At 45.3% G+C, this 11,898-nt stretch overlaps 2 protein-coding genes across 2 annotated transcripts in view; both read left to right on the plus strand.

Annotated features, from left to right (window-relative positions):
• The first annotated feature begins 4 nt into the window (after positions 1 to 4).
• On the plus strand, positions 5 to 6,191 carry itm2ca (integral membrane protein 2Ca). Its single transcript, XM_068585662.1, has 6 exons — positions 5 to 290; positions 2,471 to 2,614; positions 3,347 to 3,535; positions 3,828 to 3,938; positions 4,602 to 4,752; positions 5,008 to 6,191. The coding sequence occupies exons 1-6, from the start codon at positions 198 to 200 to the stop codon at positions 5,097 to 5,099; spliced, it is 780 nt and encodes a 259-aa protein (XP_068441763.1). The 5' UTR covers positions 5 to 197; the 3' UTR covers positions 5,100 to 6,191.
• A 1,689-nt stretch (positions 6,192 to 7,880) lies between these two features.
• prss16 (serine protease 16) overlaps positions 7,881 to 11,898 on the plus strand; it is a 7,072-nt gene continuing 3,054 nt past the window's right edge. Inside the window, exons 1-6 of the mRNA XM_068585132.1 lie at positions 7,881 to 7,944; positions 8,392 to 8,534; positions 9,283 to 9,382; positions 9,940 to 10,069; positions 10,468 to 10,591; positions 11,221 to 11,298. Of these exons, the coding sequence (XP_068441233.1) occupies positions 7,881 to 7,944; positions 8,392 to 8,534; positions 9,283 to 9,382; positions 9,940 to 10,069; positions 10,468 to 10,591; positions 11,221 to 11,298 (639 nt within the window). The remainder of the gene's footprint in view (positions 7,945 to 8,391; positions 8,535 to 9,282; positions 9,383 to 9,939; positions 10,070 to 10,467; positions 10,592 to 11,220; positions 11,299 to 11,898) is intronic.

Consider the following 11,898-nt stretch of genomic DNA (forward strand, 5'->3'; position numbering starts at 1 on the left):
AATGACCCCAAAACGGCACACTTCCGGTAGAACAAGACAAAACAGAGAGGGACGCAAACGGTGAGAAGAGGACGTTCCCGTCGACGAGGTGAGGGGCTCGTTACTGTTGCAGGGAAAGGTGACAGAGACGAAGCGCGAGGACACCTGCAGACAGACAGACACACACTCAGACACACACAGGACACACACCGAGAGACATGGTGAAGATCAGCTTCCAGTCGGTCGCGGGACAGAAAGTGGAGAAGGAGAATGATGGCGACAAGACCGAGATCCTCATCCCTCATCCGATGGTGAGCACAACGCGTCACTTGCTTTTTTTAATTATTCTTTTTTTTAAATTATAATACATCATATGTTGTCGTATTCGTCTTGATTTGATACTTATGTAACGTGCCCGGACTCCTGTCTGTGTGTGTGTGTGTGTTTTTGTGTGTATGTGTGTTGGTCTGCGGGTCAGCGTGCACCTGCACAGTCTGACCAGCAGGAGATTTCTCCTCTTCTTGTGTTTTTATTTATTTTTTTCATCGCCATTTGGGTTTGAAAACACAAAAACATGCCATTAATGCACGCGCTGCTGCTCCGCTGCTGCGCCACTGTGGCTGCATGCAAGTTATTCTAACGTGCACAGCTGCGGGCTCTGTACCTCGAGGGAGCACAACGCAATTTAACAATATAGAGGATTTGTGGTGGAGGTTTTTGCTTCATAGCCTGGTGTAGATTTCTTTCCTCCCATGCAGATTTAAATAAATACCCCCCCCCTTTCTTTCCCCCCCACAGATTAAATAAAAGAGAAGATAGACTGTAAGAAATGTGAGAGATTTTGGCTGACAAAATGGCAGATGGGTTGCAGCGCATGCAAGATTGTTTTTTTTTTTACTTTGCTGTAGCAGCATGGACCTCGACCCCTGAGCAAAGACACCTGAAGGGAGAACCGAAGATGATGAGCTGTGATGTGATATCGATAGAACATCATGTATTGATAGAACATCATGCATTGATAGAACAATAGAACATCATGCATTGATAGAACATCATGCATTGATAGAACAATAGAACATCATGCATTGATAGAACAATAGAACATCATGCATTGATAGAACATCATGCATTGATAGAACATCATGTGTTGGTAGAACATGTTGGTAGAACATCATGTGTTGGTAGAACAATAGAACATCATGCATTGATAGAACATCATGCATTGATAGAACAATAGAACATTGTGCATTGGTAGAACATTGTGCATTGGTAGAACATCATGCATTGATAGAACATCATGCATTGATAGAACATCATGCATTGATAGAACAATAGAACATCATGCATTGGGAGAACATCATGCATTGGGAGAACATCATGCATTGGGAGAACATCATGCATTGGTAGAACATCATGCATTGATAGAACATCATGCATTGATAGAACAATAGAACATCATGCATTGGGAGAACATCATGCATTGGTAGAACATCATGCATTGATAGAACATCGTGCGTTGATGGAACATCGTGCGTTGATAAAACATTGTGCGTTGATAGAACATCGTGCGTTGATAGAACATTGTGCGTTGATAGAACATCGTGTGTTGTGTGCATGTCTCATGAATATGTGCCACAGCGCTGCAGTGTCTCTATAAGACTTTGATCAACGGTATGGAGCAGCAGCCTCGGCCCTCGTGGTGTGTCACGCTCTCGACATCGGCGTGAAAGAGCCTCTCTGTGTTCCCCCCTGTGGCGGCGTGGGAGAACACAAAGAACCCGAGTCTAGAAGTGTGTGTGTGTATGTATGTGTGTGTTCACACGTGCACAGTTGTCGATTTGTCCTCCTGCGCCCTCACGTTCCCACAGAACGGCGTGCCGGACTGAAACCAGTCACAGGAACGCCGTGTTCTGCAGACACCGTGAAACAAAGACACAGATTTCTTATCTCTTTTGTGTCATCATTGTTTAAAAAAAACCCAACAACAATGGAACATGTTGGCAGAGAATTGTCACCGCTTTTCTTTTGAAGTTTTTCTAACGTTTTTTTCCACGCACACAATCACTTTCTCCCCTTTTCACATCATCCGAGAATAGCACCCATTGTTGTGTTGTAAACCCTACGGCGAGCGTTCGGCGGTGCGGCGCTCGCTCCGGTAATCGTTGTGTTTGTACGCACAGCGTGAGCGAGCTACTATCCGTGTGTAGTGCCACCCTGCCAACAGACGGGCTGCGAGACTGGAGGCGTCTGGGAAGATTACTCACCATCTCTCCGTCGAGTTTTCGCTTCCATCCGCTTCGTCATCTCTTCCTCCGGCCCGGCCTCAGCGCTGCTGATTCCTGCTTTTGAAATGCGGCGTCTATTTTAGCACTTGGTTAATTTGGGTCATTTTCAGCCGCTCGTACGATGAGTGAGCGTCACGTAAGCTCCCTGGGAATGCTTCTCTGTAAGTATTAATATCTGTTTGTGTGTGTCTGTGTGTGTTTTCCAGGATGAGGATGAGCTGGTCCTGCCACTGAGGCCCAAAAAGTCTCCCCTCAATGGGCTGTGCTGCCTGACCTTTGGCCTGGTCGTGTTCATGGCCGGTCTGGTCCTCGCCTCCATCTATGTCTACCGCTACTACTTCATACCTCACGTGAGACCCGACTACATCTTCTGTGTGTTGCACGTCTCTCTGAACCCCAACACTGTATTCATAAAGGAACTGATGTCCTTTTGGGGGACTTATAACCTGTCCCGAAAGATGGTTTGTAACACGGAAACATCTAGGGAGTCATTGGAAACTGTATCGGGAAAAGGGCAGGTGCTTAAATATGAATACGTGGCAGGTGATTGGATGAAACATTTGTCAAACAAACTCTACCGGAGAAGAGCGAAAACATATTTTTTTCTCTGAGGAAAGAAAGCCGTCTGCGCCGTCCTTTGCTCTTCTTTCAGATGGAGAAATACTCTCACGGTCTGATATAACTGATGCTATTGCAGCATCTAACTTCTTCAGGAGCCGCCATTTTTGTTTTGGTCAAATTCTGGCAAAAACGTTCACTTCAACTCGAGGTTTGAACTGATTAGAATTCAGTGGTCAAAGGTTCTTGTGACCTTAAAAAACATGTTTTTTAGGGCCCACAAATCAAGATTTCTGCTAATTGTAAAAAAAAAATCACACAGATAAAATAAGATAATCCTTAATTAGTCCCTCAGTGGGGAAATTACTGGATTACAAGAACATTACTCACAAGTAAATAAAGACAACGAAACATTTTGGATGGAAACTGCAAGCCACCGCTGTAAGAGGAGGATATTCTTGCTTCAGCCGGTGTGTGTGTTTGTGTGTTTATTCAGAAGCTCATTAGTGTGTTTGCGTGTGCAGAACCCGGAGGAGAACCTGTTCCACTGCCGGGTTCTCTACGAGGACTCTGCGTACGCTCCGCTGCGCGGCCGCCAGGAGCTGGAGGAGAACGTCGGCATCTACTTGGGCGACAACTACGAGAAGATCACGGTGCCCGTGCCGCACTTCGGAGGCAGCGACCCCGCTGACATCATCCATGACTTCCACAGAGTGAGGACACACACACACACACACACACACACACACACACATGTGACAACTTCAATAGAGAACAAAGACACAGTTAAATCTTTACCACAAGAATGGTTCCTCTGAGGACCGTGACTGTGCATTAAAAACTGTAATGATCAGCTCAACACCTGTTGAGGTATTTCAGTTTGGACCAAAATGGCGACGTCTCCAGATCCTCACATGTTACAACAATAAACTGCCGAGATGCAACAACATTAGTACAGCATTTCTTTTTAAATGTCGTCTTTGATAAACGGTTTTATGTCTCCAGGGACTCACGGCCTACCATGACATCGCTCTGGACAAGTGCTACGTTATCGAGCTCAACACCACCATCGTGATGCCTCCACGCAACCTTCTGGAGCTCCTCATCAACGTGAAGGTAACGCAACGGCGACCTCAGGGGCCGATCGCACCGGACGCCACTTTTAAAAGCGCAGCCGCTTCAAAAAGCGACTTGTGTCTGGATGACGAGAGCTTTCAGTCGTACTTTGGGCTGAGCAGGAGTCACTGGAGCGTCTCCTGAGTCGTGTTTCCATCTAGAATCATGAAGCTCTTTGTTATTAAATACCGCTAATGCTAGCGCCTTGTCGGAGGGAAGCCATTTTCTTTTGAATTCCCCGCTGTTCATAACACATGAAGTCAGGAAGCATTAAAGCTCCGCCTCTCACTTCATCCGATCGTGACAGTGATGAGCCGCGGCTTAGAAGTTGGAAATATTTTAACTTTTTAAAATGCGCACGAAAGGCGCCGAACCAGAGTAAAACAACGGTTTTGCTAGCGACGCGTTTTTGAGAGTCGCGTCTGGCGCGATCTTCATGAACACCATTTTCTCTCTAATGTCTCCAAAAGGATCGGCTTAACTTTTTGCTGTTCCCAAATGCCACAAACTGGTTCAGGGTGTACATTTGACTACGCTAACACGGTTATGTAAACGTAACAAACTAAAAGCTCTGACCCTGGAGCGCTGAGGCCTCTGGTCTCAGCCGAAAGCGACGCGTAGAAAGCGTTGAGTTGAGCGTGTCGTTGTCGTTGTCCCCTGCAGAAGGGAACGTACTTGCCTCAGACCTACATCATCCATGAGGAGATGGTGGTGACCGGCCGGGTGCACAACATGCGTCAGCTGGGCCCCTTCATCTACCGGCTGTGCAACGGGAAGGACACCTACCGCCTGAGCCGCCGCGTCACCCGCAGACGTGAGCTTCTTCTTCTTCTTCTTCTTCTTCTTCTTCTTCTTCTTCTTCTTCTTCTTCTTCTTCTTCTTCCTCTTCCTCCTTCTTCTTCCTCTTCCTCTTCCTCCTTCTTCTTCCTCTTCCTCTTTCTTCCTCTTCTTCCTCTTTCTTCTTCTTCTTCTTCTTCCTCCTCCTTCTTTTGAATGGATCGAAGCAGACTCGTGATCGGATCGAGTCCCGTCACGCTCCATCTCCCCGTCTCTCTCTCTCCTCTCGCAGGCATCAACAAGCGCGAGGCGAAGGACTGCCACCGCATCCGTCACTTCGAGAACACCTTCGTGGTGGAGACCGTCATCTGCGACGAGGAGTGAGCGCGGCGGTGGTGGCGTCGGGTGCGGGGAGGGCGGGGCCGACCCGCTTCGAAGGCTCATCTGCAGTCACCGCCGCCCGGCCGCTGTAGCATCCTGTTGCTCTGAGTCACACGTAACTTGCGATGTTTTGGTTTGATGCTGTACAATATCTTTTTATTTCACTGCCTGCTGTCTTTCTTTCTTTCCTTCTTTGCTCTTTTCTGACTCCCATCGGGTTCGTTCACCCTCGACGTGCGATGCAATACTGAACACTTGGTTCTATCACAGGATTTTTCCATGTAGCAAACCCCTTTTTTTAGCCGCTAATGATTTCTGACTTCAACACCGTCTCCTCTTCTTCCTCTGGAGATGTGTGCGTGTGTGTGTGTGTGTGTGTGTGCGTGTGTGTGTGTGTGTGTGTGTGTGACGGGGTGTGCCGTGCTCCTCCGGGGAGACGACCGTCTCCACGTGTCTTCATGGAGACTTGTTTTCGTTTTCCTCTGAGCATGACGCCTCGCTTCCTCTGAGCAAACGCTGTCCGTGGAGTTTCAATCCTTTCCTCCGGCTCTCTGTTAGACACTAACGTGTAACTGCCGATGACTCGTCGCTTGCTTCGCATCTCCTTGCCTGGCTCCTGCTTCCTTGCTCCCTTGCTCCCTTGCTTTTCACTTCCTAGAAGGTTGCATTGGGCATTAGCTCTGCGTTCACGTTCCTTTTTTTTGTCGTTGTAAAGTATTAATACTTAGAACACAACTTTATTTTGGATACGCTTTTTTTTATTATTATTATCAGCTTTTCATTTTTTTTGTGCACTCATCATCACCATCATCATCATCAATGCCTTTTTGTGAATGGTTTTAATATATATTTTTAGTTTTTTCCCCTTGCACGTGTTTCATCTATAAGAGGAAAAAAACAGCTCTGTGAAAATGTTTTGTAAAACCAACGTTTAAAGCCTTAGTCCGGAGTCAGAGACTGGACTAAAGTTACTCCTGAGAGGGAACGCGCTCTCTGCTATGTTACTCCAACAAAGTCATCTTTGATCTGTTATCTTCTGTCTGCCAGTTACATCATGAAAACCTGTCTGTGAATAAAGTAGTGACATTAACTGTGTGTGTGTGTGTGTGTGTGTGTGTCGGTGCTTCACACTCCCACAGCGTCTGGCACCGTGACAGGATGCTGCAGCCAGAAGAAATCTCTTCTGTGGATTATTATTTTCTTCCTGTGGCAGCAATTTGTTATCACGTGAGACTATTGTTTGTTTTTTATATATACATAACTTACAGGAGTGATATGCAGAATATTCCCCACACTGAGGAAGATGCAGTTAAAAAAAGTCTGAATTAATTCAAAAATTTTCTTTTCATGCTCAACTTCTGCTTCTTAATTCCAACAACTCGTGTTTTTTACCCAATTCATGAGAACACAAAGTATTTTCAGATGTTCTTCTAATAGTACGAGGAAGGTTTAAATGCATCTTTGAGGCCGTTCCAACAAAACGATGGAGCCGTGACTCTAACAAATAATGAAATTCATCACAACTTTGACTTCTTCTAACGGCGCCGGCGTCCTCGTCTCGCTCACGACCATCTGCTCCACGTCCAAAGTGATTCAGATCTTTGTTTCCTCTCAGCGGCGGCCTCATTTTGACAGCGTAGCCGTGTGTGACATTAAACGGACAATTGCTGACGATGAATTTTTTTTGTGTGGATGGTTTCGGATCGGACACGCGTGAGGAAGTCTAGATCCTCGCAGTCTGCTGCGGGTTTAGGCGGAGGCCCTTTCCATCTGGCGGAGGCTTAAGGACTGAAGAGCTGCCGCCTCTGTGGCCGAGAAGACAAAGCGAAGCCTCGTCAAGTTATTTATAAGGCAGGAGAGTCAAACTGTGGCATCACACGACCCAACTGAGGCACCAGGAGCATGAGATTGATGCCACACACGTGATGACATGTCCTACTTTCCTCATCAGAGTGTCGTTTAGTCCCCACGTTGTTTCATGCGGTGCACCACCCGCTTGTATGTGAACACACAAACGGCAATCAATGGTTCTGATTCTGAAAGGTCCAACATTTACTCGCCAGTTTCAAGAAATAGTTAAAAAACGTTGGCCAACACTCTCACAAATATCTCTCTGCATATGTCTTTTAAATGTCTTACTCGCTGCCAGGAGGCAGGAGAAATGAGAACAAAGTGTTGTGGACTCGTTAGATGAAGGCTCCCTTTGGGAGAAAAGCCTTGATCCCACCTGAACCAACCGAGTGTGTACTGTTGTGTGTGTGTGTGTGTGTGTGTGTCAATGTGCGTCTGCACGTGCACGGTGCTGCAAGAGAGAGAAACTAGCCGACATTTTCTTGAAAAACACTGAGAGAGCAGCGAGTGTTTCTTGGAACTAAGCGTGTGTGCGAGTCTCTCTGTGTGTGTGTGCTTGTGTGTGTGTGTGTGTGTGTGTGTGTGTGTGTGTGTGTGTGTGTGTGAAGAGACAGTCCCTCTCACTCATGCAACGCATCGCTTAAGAGGAAAAAGTGGAGGCGAAAAAAAAGCTCCTGAAACTCAACCACTCTTGAAAAAAAAGCCATTACGAGGCAGAGAGCTCGAGTTACATCACAACGCTGATGCTCCATTGTGCTGAGCAGTTCTATATTACACACACACACACACACACACACACACACACACACACACACACACACACACACACACACACACATACACACACACATATATATAAGGAGGTAGTGAGCGGTGCACATCCTCCTTGTTTTTCTTCACATTTATCATAAAGTATCCTGATTGGTGATGAAGATGCTCTCCTCCCTGACCCGCTGCGTCCTCCTCCTCCTCCTCTTCATCAACTCAGCTGAAGCCGGTGAGTTGAATCTGCTGATGAGACATTATGGATTTTCTATATAAGTTGTTTTTTTTTGTTTTTTTTTCCGCTGCTGCTGGAGACGATCTCTCTGGGAGACGTTAGATGTCGGTCCTGAAATACATTTTGTAGTTTGAAGTATTTTTTATTCTGGAAAGCGTCACATCGATGACACGAACATGATCTATTTATATCAACCGGATGATGGAGCCACACAGGATCCTTTTGAGAGGAAGTGAGCAAGAATAAACTGTATTTATGAAACAAAGGCTTTGCTTTACAAGCCAGAAATGGCAGACAATAATAATATTAATAATAAGAATAAGTGACACATCACTGAGCACAGCCAGAGAAATTACTCTCAAACTATTTAGTAAACTATAAATGTCTTCTCTTTGTTCTGTAACCTCTTGGTCTTTTAAAACTACAACAATGACTCTAATGCAGGACGGCTTCTGGGGAAGATGAAGCAGCGAGCGCGTGACCTCCTGCTGCAGAACGCCGAGCGGCCTCTAGAGGGCGTGAAGGAGGGACGGATCCACCAGCAGCTGGACCACTTCAACCACCTGGACCCCAGAACCTTCCCTCAGGTAGAGCGACGCGACAATGGAGAGATGTAGGAATATGGAAAATGTAAAAATAAAAAAACTTTAAAAAATATAATAATGTACTAAATATTTAAAAAAGAGAAAAATGTAAAAATGTAAATATTGAAAAAATAATAAAAAAATTTTTTTATTTAAATATAAAAAATATAAAAATGTAAAAATATTTTTTAAATAGTAAACAAATATACAAAAAAGAGTTTTAAAAAAAATATATAAAAAATGTAAAAATAAAAAATATATAAAATTTAAAAAAAATAATTAAAAGAATATATAACTATACAAAAAAGATTAAAAACTTTCAAAGAAATTTATAAAAAAATATAGAAAAATATACAAATATATACCTGTCATTTTTAGACATAAAAGCACTTTTACACAAGTTCCTGTGATCTCACAACCGACATGAAGTCAGTTTTTAATTGAAATCACAGACGATGTCTCCTCATCATTTCTGAGCATTGTTCAATATTCTTTTCTTTTCTCCAATGCATCAAAGATGAGAAAACAGCTTCCTGGTCCTCTTCTTTCTGAACTCACTGCAGCTTTCTCTTTCTCTGCAGACAGGAAGCTGAAGCGAGACTTCCTGACCGCACTGATCTCTGTTCACATCTCTTTCATCTGCGGCTGCCAACGTGTGATCGTGTCCCCGTTTTAAACCAGGGATGACTCACACGAAGAAACGCCGCTGACTCAGGTGAACATGAATAAAACTCGTCTTTCTTTCCTTCAGAGGTTCTTCGTGAACGAGGCGAGCTGGCGGCGCCCCGACGGCCCGGTGTTCCTCTTCATCGGAGGAGAAGGACCCATCTCTGAGCTGGACGTCCTGGCAGGTACACACACAGAAACACACACAGAAACACAGAGAAACACACAGAAACACACACAGAAACACACACAGAAACACACAGAAACACACAGAAACAAACACAGAAACACACACAGAAACACACACAGAAACACACACAGAAACACACAGTAACACACACAGAAACACACAGAAACACACAACAGTAACACACAGAAACACACAGAAACACACACAGAAACACACAGTAACACACACAGAAACACACAGAAACACACAACAGTAACACACAGTAACACACAGAAACATGGCGGTCAAAGGTCACACGTTTGTAAGTGAAAGTGGAAACAGGAGCGAGGCTTCATGTTGTACGGAGCAGTTTCCATTCTGACAACACACACACACACACACACACACACACACACACACACACACACACACACACACCAGAATAAGGACCAGAAGTAGAACCAGAACCAGGCGTGGTGACCTGTTTGTTTTTACAAACAGGTCACCATGTTTGTTTGTAAACAGGTCACCATGTTTGTTTGTAAACAGGTCACCATGTTTGTTTGTAAACAGGTCACCATGCCGACATGGCGCGGCAGCTCGGGGCGCTGCTGCTGGCTGTGGAGCATCGTTTCTATGGCGACAGCATCAACCCCGACGGCCTCGAAACGGAGAACCTGTCGGACCTGAGCAGCCAGCAGGCGTGAGTGTGTGTGTGTGTGTGTGTGAGTGAGTGTGTATGTGTGTGAGTGTGTGAGTGTGTGTACATACATGTATGATTGTAAATGTGTGTCCTTCACCTCACTTCCTCAACACATACTGCATGTGCGTGTGTGTGTCTCTACTCTCCTTTCTGTCTATTAAAGTGTGTGTGCGTGCGTGTATGTGTGTGTGTGTGAGTGTGTGTGTGTGTGTGTGTGTGTGTGTGTGAGTGTGTGTGTGTGTCTGTGTGTTTCACCCAACACTCGCCAGAGGTTTCTCCTTCATGTCTGAGCATGTCTCTATAACGTGTGTCAGGTAGGACACTGAAGCGTCGTTGTGTTGCGTGTGTGTGTGTGTGTGTGTGTGTGTGTGTGTGTGTGTGTTGTTGTTTGGGTCCAGGCTTGCAGACTTGGCTGTTTTCCACCAGCACATCAGCAGCAGCTTCAACCTGAGCCGCAGCAGCACCTGGATCAGCTTCGGCGGCTCGTACTCCGGCTCGCTGTCCGCCTGGTTCAGAGGGAAGGTGCTCACGGCATCGAACCCTCGGCACCGGCCGCCGTTCAAACCGCCCTCCGGCTGTCTCATTGTCAACAAATCACACGAAAAAGATAGTTTCACATGAGGAGGGAGTCGTCTTGGCATCAGACAAACAACAACAATCAACACAATGAGCAAGAAATAGAAACATATTCAAATCTTTGAGCCCTTTTCTATCAGGTCACATGGTACAAATCAAGAAAAGAAACATGTTAGGTATCAAAATAAACATAAACATCAGGGCTACAATGATATATAGTCCCCATGTGCAACATCTAAACACAACTCAGACAATAAATAGGGTTAGGGGTTAAGGGTGAGAGCGGAAATACAATTTATTACTCAAAACGCTGCATGAGCACTTTTATTTAAGCCAATATTACTAAAAGAGGAATAAATATAATGCACATATATCAATACTAGTGAGAAGGCTTTCATCTTCTCATGTGATTTGAATGAGAATATACCGACGCTCTAATGGTGTTAGAACACAATGCTGTGTGTCACATAGGTCAGATAACACACACACACACACACTATACACATGACACATCCTCCATATTAGTTTGCTTTTAGTTCTTTAACTTCTTCTCTCTCTCTCTCCTCCGGATGCAGTTTCCTCAGCTGGTGTTCGGGGCCGTGGCCTCGTCCGCCCCGGTGCGGGCGCAGCTCGACTTCTCAGCGTACAGCAAAGTAAACTCTCTCTCTCTCTCTCTCTCTCTCTCTCTCTCTCTCTCTCTCTCTCTCTCTCTCTCTCTCTCTCTCTCTCTCTCGACCTTGCACACACACACACTTCTTTTGACGAGCGTCAAAGAAAAAGATGTAAAGTAAATGACAAACGAGAAGGTCACACATGTTTGTGTTTGTATACAGACGAAGATTAAATCACATTATTTATGTGTGAAATCAGAAACACACACACACACACATACACATTACCCAGAATTATCATCAAGGACGTGACCTTCAAATACTCGATTTTAACGCCGGCCTTCAATTATTTCACATGATTACAGATTTATTACACGTAGAACTGCTACATGGTCGCTAATTAGCCTCATGATGCTAATTCTCTCACCTCCTCTTACCTCCTCTCACCTCCTCACTCCTCCTCTCACCTCCTCATTCCTCTCTCGCCTCCTCTCGCCTCCTCTCACTTTGTCTCACCTCTCCTCCTCGCACCTCCTTATTCCTCCTCTCGCCTCATTTAACTTCCTCTTGCTTCCTCTCACCTTCTCTCACCTCCTCTCGCCTTCTCTTGTTTCCTCTTGCTTCCTCTCGCCTCATTTCACC

The sequence above is a fragment of the Clinocottus analis genome, unplaced genomic scaffold (assembly GCF_023055335.1).
Source record: "Clinocottus analis isolate CAN_PGR_092001 unplaced genomic scaffold, fCliAna1.0.p SCAF_2, whole genome shotgun sequence".
Lineage (NCBI taxonomy): Eukaryota > Metazoa > Chordata > Actinopteri > Perciformes > Cottidae > Clinocottus > Clinocottus analis.